We start from the raw sequence: 19,383 nt of genomic DNA on the forward strand, positions 1-19,383 counted from the left end.
CTGATCCAGACAGGTGTTGTGTTGTTTTTCCGCGCCCAGCAAGGTTTGCCTTGAAAATCCGCAAAACCCCGCAATGTGGGTTGCGACGTTATCAGCCTCTGTCAGCAGGTGTTGCGTGTTGTTCTTCCAGCTACGTGCGTCGATTTTCCAGCCGCGATGCCGGTGGAGCATCGGTTTCTGGCGGGAAGCTGGCAGTGCGTTGTTTTTCAGTAGCGTCTCGGAAGGTACGTCAATATCTTCAGTCTTGATCTGCCAGCTTCACCTTCCAAGGCCCCAGGAACTGGATATGGCAACACTTGGCAGGGCAGGTGTCTCACTGGAGGGTCCAGGTGCTGGCAGGAGACGTCTTTGATGGCCCTGAGACTTCAACAACAGGAGGCAAGCTCAGGACAAGCCCTTGGAGATTTCTTCACAAGCAGGAAGGCACACAAAGTCCAGTCTTTGTCCTCTGGCACAGCTAAAAGCAGCAACTGCAGAATAGCTCCACAAAGCACAGTCTCAGGCAGGGCAGCACTTCTCTTCAGCTCTTCTCCAGGCAGAGGTTCCTCTTGATGTCCAAAAGTGATCTAAAGTCTGTGGTTTTGGGTGCCCTTCTTATACCCATTTTGGCCTTTGAAGTAGGCTTACTTCAAAGGAAGGTCTCTCTTGTTTGTGGAATCCTGCCTTGCCCAGGCCAGGCCCCAGACAGACCCCAGGGGGTTGGAGACTGCATTGTGTGAGGGCAGGCACATCCCTTTCAGGTGTAAGTGACCACTCATCCCCTCCCTCCTAGCACAGATGGCTTATCAGGCTATGCAGGCTACACCCCAGTTCCCTTTGTGCCACTGTCTAGAGAGAGGTGCAAACAGCCCAACTGTCAAACTGACCCAGACAGGGAATCCACAAACAAGCAGAGTCACAGAATGGTTTAAGCATGAAAATGCCCACTTTATAAAAGTGGCATTTTCAAACGCACAATCTTAAAACCAACTTTACTAAAAGATGTATTTTTAAATTGTGAGCTCAGAGACTCCAAACTCCACATGTCTATCTGCTCCCAAAGGGATTCTACACTTTAATCTTATTTAAAGGTAGCCCCCGTGTTAATCTATGATAGAGTTAGGCCTTGTAACACTGAAAATCGAAATTGGCAGTATTTCACTGTCAGGACATAAAAACACATTAGGCTATGTTCTACCTTAAACATACACTGCACACTGCCCATGGGGCTATCTAGGGCCTACCTTAGAGGTGTCTTATATGTAAGAAAAGGAAAGGTTTAGGTCTGGCAAGTGGGTACACTTGCCAAGTCGAATTGGCAGTTTAAAACTGCACACACAGACACTGAAGAGGCAGGTCTCAGCCATCTTTACAGGGTTACTAATGTGGGTGGCACAGCCAGTGCTGCAGGCCCACTAGTAGCATTTGATTTACAGGTCCTGGGCACCCCTAGTGCACTGTACTAGGGACATACCAGTAAATCAGATATGCCAATCATGGAAAGCCAATTACATACACATTTTGTACAGGAGCACTTGCACTTTAGCACTGGATGGCAGTGGTAAAGTGCCCAGAGTACCAAAAACAGCAAAAACAGAGTCCAGCACACATCAACAACCTGGGAATCAGAGGCAAAAAGTTAGGGGAGACTACGCCAAGGATTAACACCACCTTTTTCTCCCGGTCCCCAGGACCAGGGTGTGGGTGGTGAATGCTCTGTGCCTTGCTTGGCCTCCTGTTCTCATGTATGCCTTCCCTCCATTCCCTCTGCTGTCCAAACTCTTGGCCAGGCTTCGGAGGGAGCCGGTGTCCCTCGTTTTGGTGGCCCCGTTTTGGTCTCCAATGGGGTGGTTTCCTCTGTTGCAGTTGATGTCGACACCGTAAGAGTGTGTCCTGCTTTTCCACCCGTGTCCCCTCCGGATGCCAGTTCTTCCACCTGCCACTTGTCAACGGTTGCGTCTGACGGTTTTGCTCTTGAGCAGACAGATTTGAAGTTGCAGGGCCTCTCCTGTGATGGCTTCCATTCAGCACTCTTGTAAGGGGTCCACTAGAAAGGGCTCTTTATTGACCTTCTTTAGTCCAGTGGTGTGCTACTCACTCTTTGGATTCTGTCTCTTGTCTTACTTCAGGGTTTTTTAAAGTTTTGCAAGATGGGTTTCAGAAGGGTCTAGCAGTGGCTACTTTAAAAGTTCAGTGGAATGCTATTGGGGCCCTTCGTTCACTGTTCAACATGCCTGAAATGCTTTCTTTGGGTTCCCACCTTTTTTGAGGGTTTTTCTTTGTTGAAACCTCTGGTTCGTTCTGTGGTTCTTGCATGGGATCTGCCTTTATTTTCTGGGCCTTACAATGTGCTCCTTTTGAACCTTTGGATGATGTGGATTTGAAATATCTTTCTTTGAAGGTGATCTTCCTGGTCACCATCACCTCGGCTCGTCACATGGATGAACTGGCCTCTTTAACTATTAGACACCTCTATTTGCAGGTTTTGAAAAGTCATAAAGATTTTACTAGACCTGCAGGTCAAGTAACTTAAATAATCTACTCGACCTAACTGTAATGTACTTGACCCGTAAATGGGTTTTAAATTGTGTGATCCTAGACAAATAGTTTACAGAGTCGCCTTTTTCTTAACTCTCACATATGATTGCACCTTCAAATTTGTGAGCTGAGCATTTCTGCAGTACAAAAAAACCTCTTTTGTTTGATTAAGTAGACTAAAGTTTGCTGCATGCATCACAAGAATCTAGCCCACATACCCATGAGGTCTAGCCCACATAACCTAGGACTTCTTTTAGTTTGCTGACAACATTGCATTGCCATCAGGGCAGGAGCGTTTCTCAGTTTGTTTCAACACTCAATTTTAATAAATATATTACTAAACCATGATGTGGTAACACATTGTCATCTATACACAGTAACTTTCCAAGAAAAGTCCAAAAACCTCTCCGCTGACTTGCAGCTGTACTGATAAAACTATATAGTGTATTAACTTTCTGTTAAAATTGGGTTTCAGAAAACATATTCTTTGCACATAAACATGTAAAGTATTCTGATTTGTTTTCATTCTATTAAAATATTTTTTCATCACACAGAAATATAAAAACAGCTTTCACAACTACTGAAATATATTTTGAAATGTTTGCACAGTTGACTTAGTCATTTAAATGTTGTGTTTTAGGAAAAACCTGACAAGCTGAATCCTTTTATTTTACATTCTAAGCGGCACGTCACACAAAGTCCTGTAACTCTGCAGTCAGAAGGAAAATTAATTGTAAGAAAAACTGACTTTTGGTCGCGGTCTGTGAACACAGAGCAAATGTGACATCAGAACAAGATTTAAAGGCATCCTATATTGCCCCTCCACTCTTCAAATAAACAGAACACCTGTTCAGTGTCAACTCGCCAGAAGGGAGGAGTAAGTGTTAAAAATAGCTCGACCTGATCAAATAAGACTCGCCCAGGTTATCACTCTGCCCTCTTTTTTTTCCACAGCTTGCTACTCCTGAGGAGGAATCCCTACACATTTTATGTATGTCTGTTTATCTCTCTCACACTGGATATTTTCGCTAATGTGAGAAGCTTTTTCTAAGTGTTGGTGTCTTGTGTCATGGACTGAAAGCCTCTACTCCTACTTTGAGTTGCTGGATTCGCGCTTTGATTTCCCTGGCTTATTCTTCTTAACAGATCCCCCTGCCAGGTGGTATCCAGGGGCATTCTACGAGAGGCATGGCGGCTTCCTTGGCGGAAACTCTGGGTGTTTCCATTCTGGACATTTGTCGAGCAGCCACTTGGGCCACTCCCTCTACTTTTGTGTCCCATTATAGGTTGGATGTCTGTGATCCTGTGGCCTTCGGCTCTCGGGTGTTGGCTGCTGCTGTTCCATGAATCTGGTCTCCTGTTTCCTGTCCTGTTGGTTTGCATTAAACATGTGTTGCATTATCCAGTAGTTTGTGGCTGTTTCTTTTTGGAGTCAGGTTGTTCTGTTTTAGCTTTGTTATAGTCTCATTGAAGTAAGTTTTGCTACAAGAGTTAGGGTTGAGTAGGTAATGAATTAATTACTTACCAGCAATTCTCATTACTCTGAAAAAATGTTTTCTCGTCCCAATACTTATGTCCCGCCCCCACTTCCTTCCCGGTTTACAACCTGACCTCTACTCAGTTCTTTTGCTTTGGGATGTTCAGGTCGTTTTCTGTGCTCCTTGCCCTGATACTGATATGGGGTACTTACAGGATAGGAGGTGGGTAGGGGTTAAGTGGACCTTTTTGATTGGATCTGGCTAAGGCACATGGGCCTGAGTTGAATTGAAACACCTCATTGAAGTAAGTATTGGGATGAGAAGCCGGATTTTCAGAGCAATGAGAATTACCGGTAAGTAATGAATTCATTACACGTACAGGTGCCAGGTAAACGTATAATGTGTGCTGAGCTGCTGCATTTGCAACGGGTTGAAGAAGGAAGCCTTCATGCGAGAGGACCACCTAAAGAGGCGTCAAGCAGAATTTACCCCAACAAAAAGAGAAGATGGGGAGAAATATGACTGAAAACACCCCCATCCCTGCCTTTTTCACTGGGCAGAATACACATAGGAATGGCGCTGAATCTTTGCTACAGATATCGAAGGCGGTAACAGGAGTCAAGGTATAGGCAACTCACGTTATTGACATAGCTGAATAGATCCTGAATTTTGTGGATTGCGTACAGCTATTATTTCACTGGCTATTATTTTTCTGACAACGTGGAACATTTAAAGCATGCACATTTATTCAAATTACCAATGCTGGAAAAGTCCGATTACAAGTAAGCACTTTTCCCTTTATTTTCTAGTATTTTCGAAATGTACAGGATCTGACCTTGCTGCAGGTTACTCTGATCATTTAGCTCCAAACATGGATTTGTCATATTGGCAAATAGTATAGCTAATTTCAATAACTAACAGCCCATTGTATTTCCAGGATGGCCTTGTTAAAGCTGATATGGAGAAGTTGACCTTTTATGCAGTGTCTGCCCCAGAGAAGCTGGATCGAATTGGAGCTTATCTAGCAGAGAAACTCAGCCGAGATGTTGTTAGACATCGTTATGGGTAAGATCTGGGTGAATTAAAAGAATTAACCTTGTTTGTCCATCATGTTAAATTGAATGCAGCCTATACCTTTAGGCACTAATGTGTTTGCGGGCTTCAGTTTTGGAAAGGAGATATTATATAACGATAAGATAACATTGATCATTGTCCTATGTATGTATGTATTAGTATTTACTCAGAGCTAACCTAGATTAGAGAGCAGCAGAACACTGTGCCTTATGAGGGATTGTGGGGGACTACATATAGTTGAGCTTTACATTTTTTGGGATTGCACATTTAGATTGCATTTCAGCTATTTACAGTTGCATTTCACATGTTTACATTTTAGGCTTCTGAATTATTCAGGTAAAGGCTGGAATATGAACCAAGTTCCCTAGCAACTAGGCCACATCTTATAGTCTGTATTCCTCAATGAACCCATTTTATTCCTTTTTCCTCACTGTTGGGTGGTTATGGAATTATAAGTGCACCTAATGTCTCTGTTTTCCTGTTTTCAAACTGAATGAGACATTCAAAGAGTGGCATATGCTGTAATTGTGTATTGATTTTGGACAGTTGGACATTGCATTACGCTCTGGGTTGTATAACAATCGCAAATATACTTTTGTTAGTGTGGTTCTTTAACCATGAGATAGGTTCTGTGCACCGAGGCAACTGGTCGTGATCAACAGATGTCTGCAGCTTGATTGAGTATGACTGGGGCAGAACATAGGGACTTCCTGAAAAGCAGGCTGGACATACACAGCCCACTGTGGACAGCTAAAGGCCATGTGCAGCTGGGTAGGATAGGGGCTTGCCCAGTGCCTGGCCATCAGCGAGGCCCTGCACTCAAGGGTCACTGTGCAAGGCATGTGCATTTGCTTTGCATGGGATGGAGTTTGGTGCTTATCATTGGCAAAAACAAGGAGAGGAACTGTATTAAAGTTGTTATCTTTGCTCATATTAATTTAGTCCTTGTTTGGAAAAGAAAAACTCACAAATTCCATGACAAAAACACAAATCTAGACAGCTGTGTAAATAGAAGTGCATGACCTCACACATGACATCACTGAAGTATGCTACTGTAACAACAGTTTAGCTGTGCTAATTGTACCAGAATTGTTATCCACTTCCATTAACTCAGGGGTATTTGGTTATAACAGAATTTAGAAAATTGTAGCTATATATTTCTCCATGACACAGCAGTATTGTGGTCCTGTGAGTAGATGATGAAGGATGTGTGTGTGATCCATGAACCGACCCACATTGTAGGAAACCTTGTACATTTAATTTAATGTTTTCTTGTAACTGAATTTAGCTGAAAGCACAATTAAGTTCCTATTTTCTGAATTGTTTGTAAAGTTACATTATGGCCCTCATTACAACCCTGGCGGTCGGTGGAGAAGTGGCGGTAATTCCGCCAACAGGCCAGCGGAAAAAAAAATGGCATTACAAGCATGGCGGTGACCTCCATGCTAAACTGCCACTTCTCCACTCCGACCGCCAGGGTGGTAACGACCGCTGGGATGGAGACTTTGGTCTCCAGACCAGCGGCTGTCACTACACCGCCGGCGGTATCACGACCCCGCATACCACCATGGATTTCGTGGGATTCTGTACCGCCACGAACTCCATGGCGGTAGGCACTATCAGTGCCAGGGAATGCCTTCCCTGGCACTGATAGGGGTCTCCCCCACCCCCGAGTCCTCCCCCCACACCCCTGACCCCCACCACCCCCCAAAGGTGGCAAGACCCCACTCCCCACCCCCCCAACATCGACACACACCCCCTACACGCACACATACACTACAACTACACATACCCACCCACATACCAACAGACACACACACACACAGACATACATGCACACATACTCACAGACATGCACACATTTTCAAAACACACAACACACCCCCCTCATGCATACACGCACTCACACACACCCTCTACACACACACACCCACATCCCAATGCACGCACACAACACACAGCACCCCCACCCCTTACCTGGTCCGGTGATCCTCCGGGAGGGAACGGGATCCATGGAGGCTGCTCTGCCGCCACCAGAACACCGCCACACCGAATCATGGGAAGTGGCGGTGGAGGTGGAGCAGCCTCCACTTCCCCGCCGACCGCCAGTATAGCTGCTGGCGGCTCTCCGTCCGAAAAAGGACGGAGGGCTGCCAGCAGTCATAATACGCTGTGCAGAAAACCATCTGCACTGGCGGTCTTCAGCACGGTGGTACCTCGGCGGTCTTGCAAAAAGACCGCCGAGGTTAAAATGAGGGCCTATGTTTGTAGCATGTGTGGCCGTAGATATTCATGCTGCGTGTGTACACCTTCCTTCTGATACAGACTTGTAGTCGCAGATTCCTCACCTTTAGAATATTTCTCACGCATCGCAGTTGATCTAGAAACATTTTCAGCAGTACCCTTACATATAACGGCATAACGGTTGGCAGCACCATGCGGCTTCACTTGATGCCATTCCACTCTGGTTATGACGTGTGGAGCCTACATAGGTGCCACTCCTATGCACCATCAGTTCCTTTCTCTCTGTGCTAACAGATGTGAACCCAGGGCTACCTCTTGTCTCTTCGAGACAGTTTATCTAAAAAATTTTTCCTTTGTGCAAGGGAAATGTCACCTCCCACAAAGACAGGTTTTAAGCCTAGTAAGGACTGTCACAAACAAATGTAGGGTTTGCCTGTGGCCAGGCAACTACTACAAGGCCTGAATTGGCTGCACATTGATGAACCCAAAATCCATAGCACTGTGTGAGGAAACTCAGTCACCAAGCACTGTAAGGAAACATTTTTCAAGATGAAGGGCCAGTGTCAGTCCCGTTCCTGGTCCAGAAGTCAATCCAGAGTGCAGTCGTAATTGCACTCCAGTTCTTTGGGCAAGTTGAAGAAGAAAACAAAAATAATTCAAGCTGGACTAGTCCCCTTACACCCAAACTCACCCACTCACTCACTCACTCCTGAGGAGGCACAAGGGCATTGCAATGCATCTGAATCTCACTCCCGAAGTTGGTCAATATCGCACTCCACCCCACAACTTGCCCGGGCACAACTTGAGTTCATAGAGCTGGCAGGGTCGTCCTTTGCACCAGTGTACCCTCCACATTCACCACTGGGTCTCCCTTAGCATCTTCACTGACTCCAGCTCCACACTCCATGCTGGTTCTTGGAGCCTCAGTGCTAGTGTGGACTCCATCGACACCAGAATGAGAGGTGCCATTGTGCTCTCCGACTCAAAGCACCTCTACGACCCCAACTGAGGCCGTGCTTGATTTTCATCTATGGTCAACCTACCCCGCTTGACTTACTACTACCACAAAGAAGAATACATACAATGCATTCCTAATTTGGTATGGATTCAGATGACTATTACTTAGGTGATGAGATAGGTCAACCTTACAGTGAACAAAATTGAAATGCTGACTTCCAAGAAGCCAGTGGCCTTGACACTACCCCTGAGTCAGGACTTCTCTCACTCCCAGACCCTGCCTCTGAGGAAAGTGCATCTTTTTTAATGGCCATGCACAGGGCAGCCAAAGTTCTTGACCTCCACTTTCCCATCTTAGAGGTCAAAACCAATGTCTTGACGGAAGTGCTTCTGCCGGGGTAAACATCTAATGAGCTCCCCTACTACCTTTCAATGAGGCACTTACAGAAACTCTTTGTAGCCAGAGCCAAACATTGCTCTCTACCCCAAATTACAAGCGGACAGCTCACTGCCCCGGGCAACCCTGTGTTCTTGTTTCAGTTTGTCTGGCCTGCAAGCTTAGTGGTGCAGGCGGCTACCAGTCGGACAAACACACATTTCTTTCTGACTACTCGTCCCCCCCCCCCCTGCCCCCCCCCCCCCCCTCTCATAAGGAGTCCAAATGAGTGGAGACCTTTGGGAAGAGGGTATGTATTTTCCACTAATTTGTCCACCAGGGCTGTGAATGGCTATTGTCTGCTGGGATACTATTCCCATGCTTTTTAAGATTTTATGCCTCAATTCCTTCCAGGTGTCCCAGAATATCTCTGACCTGTTAAGACTCAAGCCATACAGGGCGGTCATGATGCAGGCAAGTTCATAAATTGGCTGTTGCATGTATACAACTGATTCCATCTGAAGAGCCATTGCAACCAGTGTCAGCATTCGTCACCACGCCTGTCTGCAGTTATCATGGGCAGTGTTCATCCGTCCCTTGTGTACATGCTTTTTGATGGGACTTGCCTCTTCTGGTGTTCACAAGATAGCAGACCAACAGTAGAATTCCCTTAGGCAAGGATAAAAGAAACCGAAGTGCAGACTGTACACAAGTGTCTAAAACACTGTAAGATGCAATAATAAAATATTGATTGAATCTGATCACACGCAATTCATAATAAATACACAACAGTAGACACAAACAAGACTAAAGTTCCATACAAATACCCCAAGCTAAAAAGTGTGAATGTATATATATATATTTCCCAACACTTTCCTTCACACATTGAGATTTTGAATCCATATACTTTTTTTTTTTTTAAATGTCAAAAGTAAAATGTGGCAGCAAATATGCACATCAAGCTCGTTGATGTGTTTTGACGGATATAATCAATAAAGACCACCCTCTTCAGGACAACTTCAGATTATATATTTATCACTTCTATGATTTGTAGGTTTCACAATTAAGCCAGCTAACCTAGGATCTCTGGTACCGTAACCCTGCTAGAGCATAGCTCCGGGGTCTCCAACCATTTCTATAGTGAGAACTACTTCTGATCAGTGAAGATCACTGTGAGCTACTGAAGGGTGAGCAACTTGTTCATTGTTATCAGACACCTCAACACCTAGCTTTATTGACTTAGTCTAATGTCCATAGAACCAGATACTATGGCTTGAACAAATACTTTGACTTGGAGCACCAACACAGAGCTGCCATATGTGGTCTTTGGGGATGTATGATCATGCATGATTATTAATAGGATATATGTGCATGGGTGACTGAGAGCCTGTGTAATATGAAATTGAATACAAGACATACCTTTCACCATATATGGCACTGTTACATGTGCAACCGTTTTTTTTATTGAAGAAATTCAAAATGCAGAAAAAGGTCTGCAAAAATGTTCATGATGTAGAATATTTTTCTGTACTTTTAATTTCTATACTTTACATTTCTCCCATGTGACTGTACTTTTTAGTTCTATGTATGGCACCATGTCTACCAGCCACTGAGAGCATAGTGCCTACTATGTTAAAAGTCAACACTTTGTAATGGGAGAAAATAAAATTGAAGGTCTAACTTTGTTTATATGGATGCCATAAAATTCATCAGTTCAGTTTTCTGCCATTTCCAAGATTCACATTTACAAACAGCAGACATTTTGCCCCCAGTGCCATATGCATAATTGAACAATACTACCATTTGTTTAAATGGGAGGAATTAAAAGTGAAGAAACATGCTTAATAAAAGTTAAGACATAATTCTCTTAATTGAAAGTGGAGAAAAACATTAAGACTTAATGTTTCACAGAAGTCTTCTTTTTTTTACATTTCTCCCATTTAAAGAAATTAATGTATTTTTCAGTTAAAAATGTGGCGCAGTGTCTGCTAGCCAATGGGGAGCAAGAGGCCTTCTGTTGAAATGGGAATGAGAGGAAATTGGAGAAATGGGACAAAATTAAGATAACTTTTCATTTTTCAATTTCTCCCTTCTTTTGTTGTCACACTCCAGTATTGAGTTGACAGGGACTTTTTATTTAATAGTTAAATACCTCAGGGCTTCAGTTCATCACCTCTGACTCCCAGTGCCCCTATGTTGGCCATAAATCTGACTGACCACTGCTCATACTCGGGCCCTGCGCCTGCAGCCTGATGATGATAATATAAAATAAACACAGCCTTCCCTTAAATTTAACAGGAAAATGTGACCATGTACTTATTTAAAAATGAACGCAGGCTGTGAGGTACTCAGAAGGTGACTGTGAGCTACTGGTAGCTTGCGATCGACTGGTTCGGGACACTTAGTATAGGTTGATACCCACCCACACAAGCATCTAGCGCTCACTGATTAGCAGAAATAGCTCTTCTGTAGTTCAAATGCACTCCACCTGTTGATCACAGGATACCCACATGGCAGGTTTTTATATTGGCCATCTTGCTGAGGACTCTTGCCTTTCAGCCAACACCTTTGCCCAGTGATCTGTAAAAGATCAGGACCAACTGGGCCCAAGCCTTTCTAGTTGCGCAGGTTTGGGCATGGAAAGTGTAGTATCCAGAACTCCCCCAAGGCAGGCTGGTTTTGCAGATGTGAGTATCATTCTTTCCTAAAGTTGTGATGCCATTCACATCTGTCAAAGCATCACACTGCTGGCATTCTGTATTCTGTTTCACCCTTCCAAGGAGGACGGACTCCATTGCGTGGACCCCAGAAGCGCACTGATCGCTTACATTGATCGTACCAGAGAACACAGAGTGGATGTTCAGCTCTCTGTGAGGTTCACCGGGTGAAAAAAGGCAAGGCTGTGTGAAAAAGGCCCATTTCCAGATGGATTGTGCTCGGCATTAAGATCTGGTATCCACTGGCCAAAAAGCAGCCTCTGGAGGGCTGTGAGCTCATTCCACTAGAGCCAAAGCGGTTAGCACTGTGCTGGCCCAAAGAGTTCCAGACTTGGACATGTGCCAGGCAGCTTCGTGGACATCACACCATATGTTTGACGTCAGGTTCGCTTAGAGGGGCATTTTGCGCACTAACTCCTACATGACTTTCTGGTTTGAGCCCATTCACAGACCTACCTCAAATAGATACTGCTTTGGTATCTTTTCAAAAGGTGAAGAATCTGCAATTAGAAGTTTGTAGCAGAAAAACAAGTTTCTTACCTTCACAATGGCTCTTTCTGGTAGAGGGACTATGTAGCTGCAGAGTCCTCACCGACAGTCCCATCCTTCCTGTTCTGTGTAATGGATTTTATCAATTAATAAGATGCCAAGTCTAGGTATCTGCACACTGGTCACAACCAATGTGCTATTGGGGCTCTGTGACTAGGCATGAGCACACCCTCGAAAGCAACTGACAATATAAGTGGTGTCTAAATAAGCTCTGCACATCATTTCTGGAGCAGAACGATCTCAGTGTGAAACTGCACAGCACCACCTACTGGCATGCAGAGGTACTGCTGAAACATTTTCTAGGTCCATTGCTACATCTGGGGAACTTTGAAAAGGTGAGGCATCTGCGAATAGATAGTCTCTTCCAGAAAAAGTGCCACCAAGGGTAAGTAATTTTGGTTTTGTTCATGGAAGTCTCTTGAGTCACAGAATACGGTGTGATTGCTCCTCTTGGTTTGCATTGGTCATGGATACTGTTTAGATTGTATTTTTCTACCATTGGGTTTGGATGTGCATCGAGTGGGCTCCTAAGGTGTCCGATTTGGCAAATGTGTTTTCTTTGGGCCCTTTTGGTAACCTTTATTGATCCTTGGGGGTCAATATCAACTTGTTTCTTCTATGCATTAGAATCCAAATCAACATTGAAAGATTGTCGATGTCCTTGAATGTCGAGCTCCTCATGCATCTTTGGGCCGTGAGCCACATTCAGCCCATTTCCTTTTTAAAATGTTATGTGGGTGATGGGTTGAACACCCTCTCAGAATTGCTCATGCTTCCATTCCACTTGCCCATGGGCAAATTACCATCAGATGTTAAATTTTTGTCTCCTGGCCAACTATGATAGCACATTGTGCCCAGGGCTGTGGATATTCCTTTAGCCCCTGGTGTTCATATCTCCCAGCTATTTAAGCCAGCAATAAAAACACCCATGCTAATGTGGACTACCCCTCCTGAGGGAGTCCAGTCAAGGTAGGCGGTAGGTCATTGGCCTCTGTCGCCTTTTCACTCCAGCTGGCACTGACACAAATCTTTGGAGCCGAGAAAGCCTCCAGCAAAAGGCATTGAGACCCTGTGCCTGTCCAGCGTGAGCCACCCAAAAGCACCGAGCACCATCAGAACATTAAGAATCAGGCACTAAAGACTCCTTTGGCACTGATACAGAAGATCCTCTTGATGCCAAAACCTTCATCAGTACCAAAACACACTTCGACTGCAAATGTGAAGCCTTCGAAGCTTACAGGCACCTATTTCTTGAAAGACTGTCAGTAAGAACTGGATGCCACAAAAACTTGAGTGATTATCTGTCCAGTTGTAGGGAAAATGTCTGCAAGGACACTTCCACAAACTATGTCAGACCCTCTTCCAAGTAATAAGGCCTAGCCTTTGAGGTGTAGGCTTCTTCCAGGCTGCTTTTTCCAGAACCAATATCAAAAAGACATAAGGACAGGGTTTCAAGCCCACTTTCTCTGCCACAAACTTCACTACAACCTCCTTCACTACCAGGGCCATACACACAGCCTCCACCAGAGTCACCAGGAGGGGTCTCCAGTTTCTTACTCAGACCTGAGTAGCCACTATGATCATTGTGAGCCCTGTGATGAGACTTCAGGTCCGATGTCGACATGACCCTGCAGTTGATCCCCGGGATAGTTATGATATTGATTCCCCGGGGGCCCTGCATCAAACAGTAACCAGTTAGAGCCTCACCCCTGATGACACTACAGCATAATACTAGGTTATTTAAAGGGTGGCAGCATAACGCAAGGTATATATGCATATCACTCAGAAGGAATAAAATTTCCCTCTTGGAAATACTCTAAAACCAAGCATAGTGTGCAGTTCCTCCTTGTGTTTAAAGGGCATGTTAACGTCTGCCCCTGCCAATTTCAAAGAATCTATCAAAGTGAGAGGGGTGTAACTTCAAGGGTAGAGAAAAAATTCAGAATCTTTCCTAATGACCAATTCTATATTTGCAGATACATTACACCCAACTTTCTAATCATCCCCACAGCCCACGAGTGCGTTTCTGCACAAATTACTGGCAACGCTCTTCCTCCAAAAAAAGAAAAGCAAAAAAATATATGCGGCTGGTACAAGGGTGTCTATTGGAGCAGCAAGTCATTAGTTGATAGCTATTTCTGTGGCACTCCTTTTGCGCTATGACAGAACAGAATTTGAGGACATGTAGGAGCTGCCTAAGCAACTGTCAGAGCAGTACTGGAAGCACATGGATTAAGTAGGAACCTAGGGCAAAGTGATATCAAATGTCACCATCTGTTGATTCTCAGATACTGTGAACACTGCATCCAGGGACATCAACACAAGCGGGTTACTTTGGAGGCATCTCTGACTGTGTATCCCTGGTTTCAACGCCGAGGTTCAACAGCATCTCCTCAATCTCTTGTGACACAGTGAGCACCGTTTCAGGCTTCAGGTTGATGAGATGTTTCAAAAGTTTAAGAAAGATACTGACACAGCCAAACTAATGGGAACCCTTCAAGCCATTACATTCAGGGCTTCTTACAAAAACACCAGCCTAGAGGTGGAGCAAAAGACCTCCCAGTTCAACTGCTCTCTTATCAGAGGCAGTATCCGCATTCCTTTAATCAGCAAGCCGGAGGACGCTACTTTCGGTGCTCCTACAGCTGTGACAATCTAAGGAGTAGTAAAGATAATTCCAGTAAAGGGACTGGCCTCGCGAAGCACTGACTTGCATCTGAACCCTCTCTCCCTGATCCCCTCCAAATCACTGTTGGTGGATGGTTAAAGGCTTTCTTCCCTCGCTCAGAGCAGATCATGTCTAACAGGTGGGTCTGAGCCATCATCCAACACTGCTGTGGCCTAGAACTGTGCGCAGCCCCTTCCTCCAGTCCACCTCGATCACACACTCACAGACCAGAACATCTGTCACGTCTTCAAGAGGAGGTCGCCCTCCTGCAGAAGGGTTCCGTAGTAACAAGAAAGCAAAGTCTACTTCCTCGTTTCAAAAAAGAATTACTCTCTCAGACCAATCCTCAACCTGAGGCCACTTGACCGGTAAATCCTATCAAACCATTTTTCGCGTTACAACTCTAAGGGATGTTATCCCCTTTCTCCAGCAAGGATATTACATGACTGAACTCGATCTCAATGATTCCTGTTACCATAAACCCATCCACCCTACTCATTGATTGTATCTTCACTTTGTGGCAAGTGGTTAGCCATACCAATTAAGAGTTCTTCCTTTTAGACTCACCACAGCTCCAGAGGTGTTCACAAAGTGCCTAGCAGTGGTAGCCATGCATACGCAAAGGATGGGCGTTCATGTGCTCATCCTAGATGATTGGCTAATCAGGAGCAGCAGTGTCTAGCTAACACTCAAACAGCAGTGTCCCAGCATCACTGCTTAGATTTCACCATTAACTTTGTAGCTCCCACCTACAGCCTCTCCAGAAGCAACCCTTCATAGGGTAAATCTTGAATGCCACTGCAGGGAAGGCTTATCCCAATCAACAAAGAGTCACTGCTTTCCAGCAGTTGCTACCTCTTTCAGCCAAGTTGTCAGATCTCATTGAAAATTGTCATGCGCTTTCTAGGATGATGGTATCCTACTTTGCCGTTGTCAGGTACTGGACTCCATATGAGTCCCCTGCACCAGTGTCTTGCAGATCAATTGTCTCAGGTGGTGAATCACTAGAATAATCCAATGTTGATTCAAGCCCAGGCTTGCTGCTCGCTGCAGTGGTGGAACGGTCACAATGTGTTGCAGAGCAGGCCTTTTACAGACTTAGTACAACAGGCAACCATCACGTCAGGTACCTCTATCACTGGATGGGGCATGCACGTCAACATCCTGATTGCTCAGGATATGTGTCCATCTCAACACCATTCACCACTTTAAGGGCCAGATGTAGGAACCGGTTTGCATGTCGCAAACTGCGAAAAACGCAGTTTGCGACATGCAAAACGGCCATCGCGATGCTGATTCACATTTTGCGAGTCGGTACCGACTCGCAAAATGTGAATCCGACTCGCAAATAGGAAGGGGTGTTCTTGCACCGCGATGTAGAATTGCTTTGTGACCGCGAAAGCGGTCGCAAAGCAATTCGCAGTTAACACCCACTTGAAGTGGGTGTAACTCATTCGTAAACGGGAAGGGGTCCAATGGACCACTGCCTGCTCTGAAAAAATGAAACCAAATGGTTTCATTATTTTTTTGAATTGCAACTCGTTTTCCTTTAAGGAAAACGGGCTGCAATAAAAAATAAAAAAACCTGTTTTATTAAAAAAGCAGTCCCAGACATGGAGGTCTGCTGTCTCCAGCAGGCCACCATCCCTGTGAGTGCAGGGACTCACTATGGGGTCGCAATTTGCGACCCACCTCATTAATATTCATGAGGTGGGTCTTTGCGACCCCATAGCGAGTCGCAGAAGGTGTCTGAGACACCTGTCTGCATACAATTTTGCGAGTTGCAAATTGCGAGTCAGTATGACTCGCAATTTGCAACTCACAACATTTTCTGTTGCTACATCTGGCCCTAAGTTCCTAGAGGTATTAACCATCCGCTTTGCTCCAAATGCCCTCTTGAAATGAATATTTTACTAGGTGGTCCTTATCGGGATATACTATGTGACCGCCATGTGCTACTTGCAGAAGCAGAGAGGGACACACTCACCTCATCTATGTAAGATGGCCCAGAAGTTTTGGCATTGAGCACTTTGCCACAGAATCAAAACTCTTGTGGACCTCCTTAGCTGGATGCATCACAAGGTACATGAGTGGGAAATACATCCCAACTCCTGCAGAGGTACTTCCAACGTTTGGAACCTCCACACATCGGCCTGTTCGCCATCCAGCAAAATGCCAACACTTCACTTCCAGTTTTCCATTCCTACTGTCCATGGGCAGTGCACTATGGGTGAATTGGTCACCAGCCCTTTTCTCCCATTCCAGTTATTAAGGCTTCCATGGTCGCTTTTGAAAGGGTAATTTCCCCAAGATTCCTCTCACTCCTGTGTCAATCTTAAATATGTTCCTCACTAGGCTTTTGGGACAATCTTTTGGGCCCACGTATTCATGATCCCTTCAATTTTGGTCATGGAAATTGTTGAGTCTAGTGGCTGTTATCTGTCTTAGAAGAGTTAGTGAACTGCAAGTGTAAGCTATTTAAGAGCCTTTCATACAGGTGTATAATGATAGGAGGAGTCTTAGAACCTACCCTAACCTTTTCCCTAAGATGGTGTCACCTTTTCAACTCAATCAAGTTGACTTGAATGTCCTAGTTTTCTTTCTGCATCTATAATCCATTGCAGAGAGAGCACCTAACACACTAGATGGAGAAAGAGCTCTTAGATACTACATAGTGAGAATCAAGGCATTTTAAATCAAACCAGCTATTTGCCTCTCTTACAAAGCTTCAAAAAGGTCTGCCCATATCTAACTAGCTAAATGGATAGTCAAATGTGTTTATACCTTATATCTTAAGGCTAAGAGGATTCTACCTAGGGCACACACTGCCTGCAAAAAGGAGAGCTACATATAATTGATGACTATTTGTAAAGCAGCCTTCTGATCAATACAACACTCCTTTACTGAGCGCTACTGTGTGGCTATTTTAGCCCATCAACAAACCATGCTGAGTGAGGTGCAGTTAACCCTATTATAAGCATCTGCATCATTGACACTCTATTCACCTCTTTAAGAGGGCTATGCTAAGCATGTGTTTCAACACATCCTATGAAAGAAAGAAAATGTAACTTGCTCTGTAGACATTTGCTCCAAGCATGTAGTCACATTTGCCTGCCATCTTCTCTGGAATCGTGTGTTCATTGCCAATATCTTCTTGTTAGACCTGACAGCCTTGGGGTGGTCTTCACTCAACATTTTGCTTACCTCCCTCCATTTGTTTGATCTTGTTTTTGCTAGTTTTAGGACTCTGCACACTTTACCAGTGCTAAAGTTATTGTGCTCTCTCCCCTAAACATGGTAACATTGGCTCATTCCCAATTGGCATATTTAATTTACTTGTAAGTCCCTAGTAAAGTGCACTACATGTGCCCAGGGCCTGTAACTTAAATGGTACTCGTGGGCCTGAAGCACTCATTCTACCAACCACCTAACTAGCCCCTAAACCATGTCTCAGGTCTGCCATTCAAGGCCTGCGCGGCAGTTTTAACGCCACTTTGACTTGGCATTTAAAACTACTTGCCAAGCCTTAAATTCCCCTTTTATTACATATAATGCACCCCTAAGGTAGGCCCTAGGCACCCCATAGGGCAGGGTGCTATGTAAGTAAAAGGCAGGACATGTACTTACTTATAAGTATTATTATATGTCCTGGTAGTAAAAAGCTCCCCAAAGTTGTTTTTCACTATTGGAATCCTGCTCCTCACATAGGCCAGCATTATACATGCTTTATATACTTTTAAGTGGCAATTTCTGATCTAAGAGGAGTAGCCTTGTCATTTTTAGTATGGTTGGAATGGTAGTGAGAAATCCTACCTATTGATGAAGTTGAATTTTACATTATTATTTTAGAAATGCCACGTTTAGAAAGTGGACATTTTTCTGCACTTACTGCTTTATGTGCCTTACAACCTGTCTCCAATCCACTTCTGGGCTGTGCTGGTTGACACCTCCAGTTGTGCATTCCACCCAGACAGCCATAAATACAGGACGCTCAACTGCATCTGCATTCATCTGCATACTGTTGGATTGCTCCTGGGCAGGATGAGCGGAGTGGTTCTCACTTATACTTCAAAGGCTGGCTAGCAGCCTGACCTCACACAAAGGACTGATCATCTCCCACAGATCTCCTGGCAGACATGGCAGGGTGAAAGAGGGACCTTTTGCACTTCAAAGCCACTCTTTGATGTTTCCTCCACTTCAAAGGCACTTTTGGGTATATAAACTGGGTCTGTGACCCCACCAAATGAGACACTTCCAGACCTGCAGCTGGACTTAGTCAGAGGGACTACTTGGCTGCCCAAAGGACTCATGTGGACTGCTTTGCTGAGAAGGACTGCTCTCCTGCTGTTGGCCTGCTGGCCCCTGACCCTGCTGGAAGGACTCTGCCTTCCTCTACAAGTACACTCCGAGGGCTTGGATTCAGCTTGCTTCCTGGTTTGAAGTCTCAGGGCCAACAAAGACTTCACCAAAGAGAAGAAAACCCCTGTGTATTGGAAAATCAATGCTATATCTGCAGAAATCGATCCACTGCCCGCCTCGTGGCTGGAAAATCACTGCATCGCCTACCAGATCGAAGCAGCGCCTGCTCCTTCCTGCCAGCGCAGTCTCGATTTTTAACACATCGTCCCTGGGCGTCAAAATAATCCCCGCATCGCAGTGAGGACCAAGGCTGCGCGGCAGAAAATCACATTACCTTGTAGGTTGGAAAGAATCGACCCATTACCTGGCTGTGTGTAAAGAATCAACACCTGGGTTCTGCCGTGCTGGAAAAATCAACACATCACTTTGTTTTTCAACGCTCCT

The 19,383-nt window shown here is 44.9% G+C and overlaps 1 protein-coding gene across 2 annotated transcripts in view; it reads left to right on the top strand.

The window, feature by feature from the left end:
• EFR3A (EFR3 homolog A) overlaps positions 1-19,383 on the top strand; it is a 1,082,041-nt gene that overhangs the window by 329,836 nt on the left and 732,822 nt on the right. For both annotated transcript variants that reach the window (XM_069220764.1, XM_069220765.1), the window contains exon 4: positions 4,933-5,060. In XM_069220764.1, coding sequence (XP_069076865.1) covers positions 4,933-5,060 — 128 coding nt within the window. The remainder of the gene's footprint in view (positions 1-4,932; positions 5,061-19,383) is intronic.

This window comes from Pleurodeles waltl, chromosome 2_2, assembly GCF_031143425.1.
Source record: "Pleurodeles waltl isolate 20211129_DDA chromosome 2_2, aPleWal1.hap1.20221129, whole genome shotgun sequence".
Classification (NCBI taxonomy): domain Eukaryota; kingdom Metazoa; phylum Chordata; class Amphibia; order Caudata; family Salamandridae; genus Pleurodeles; species Pleurodeles waltl.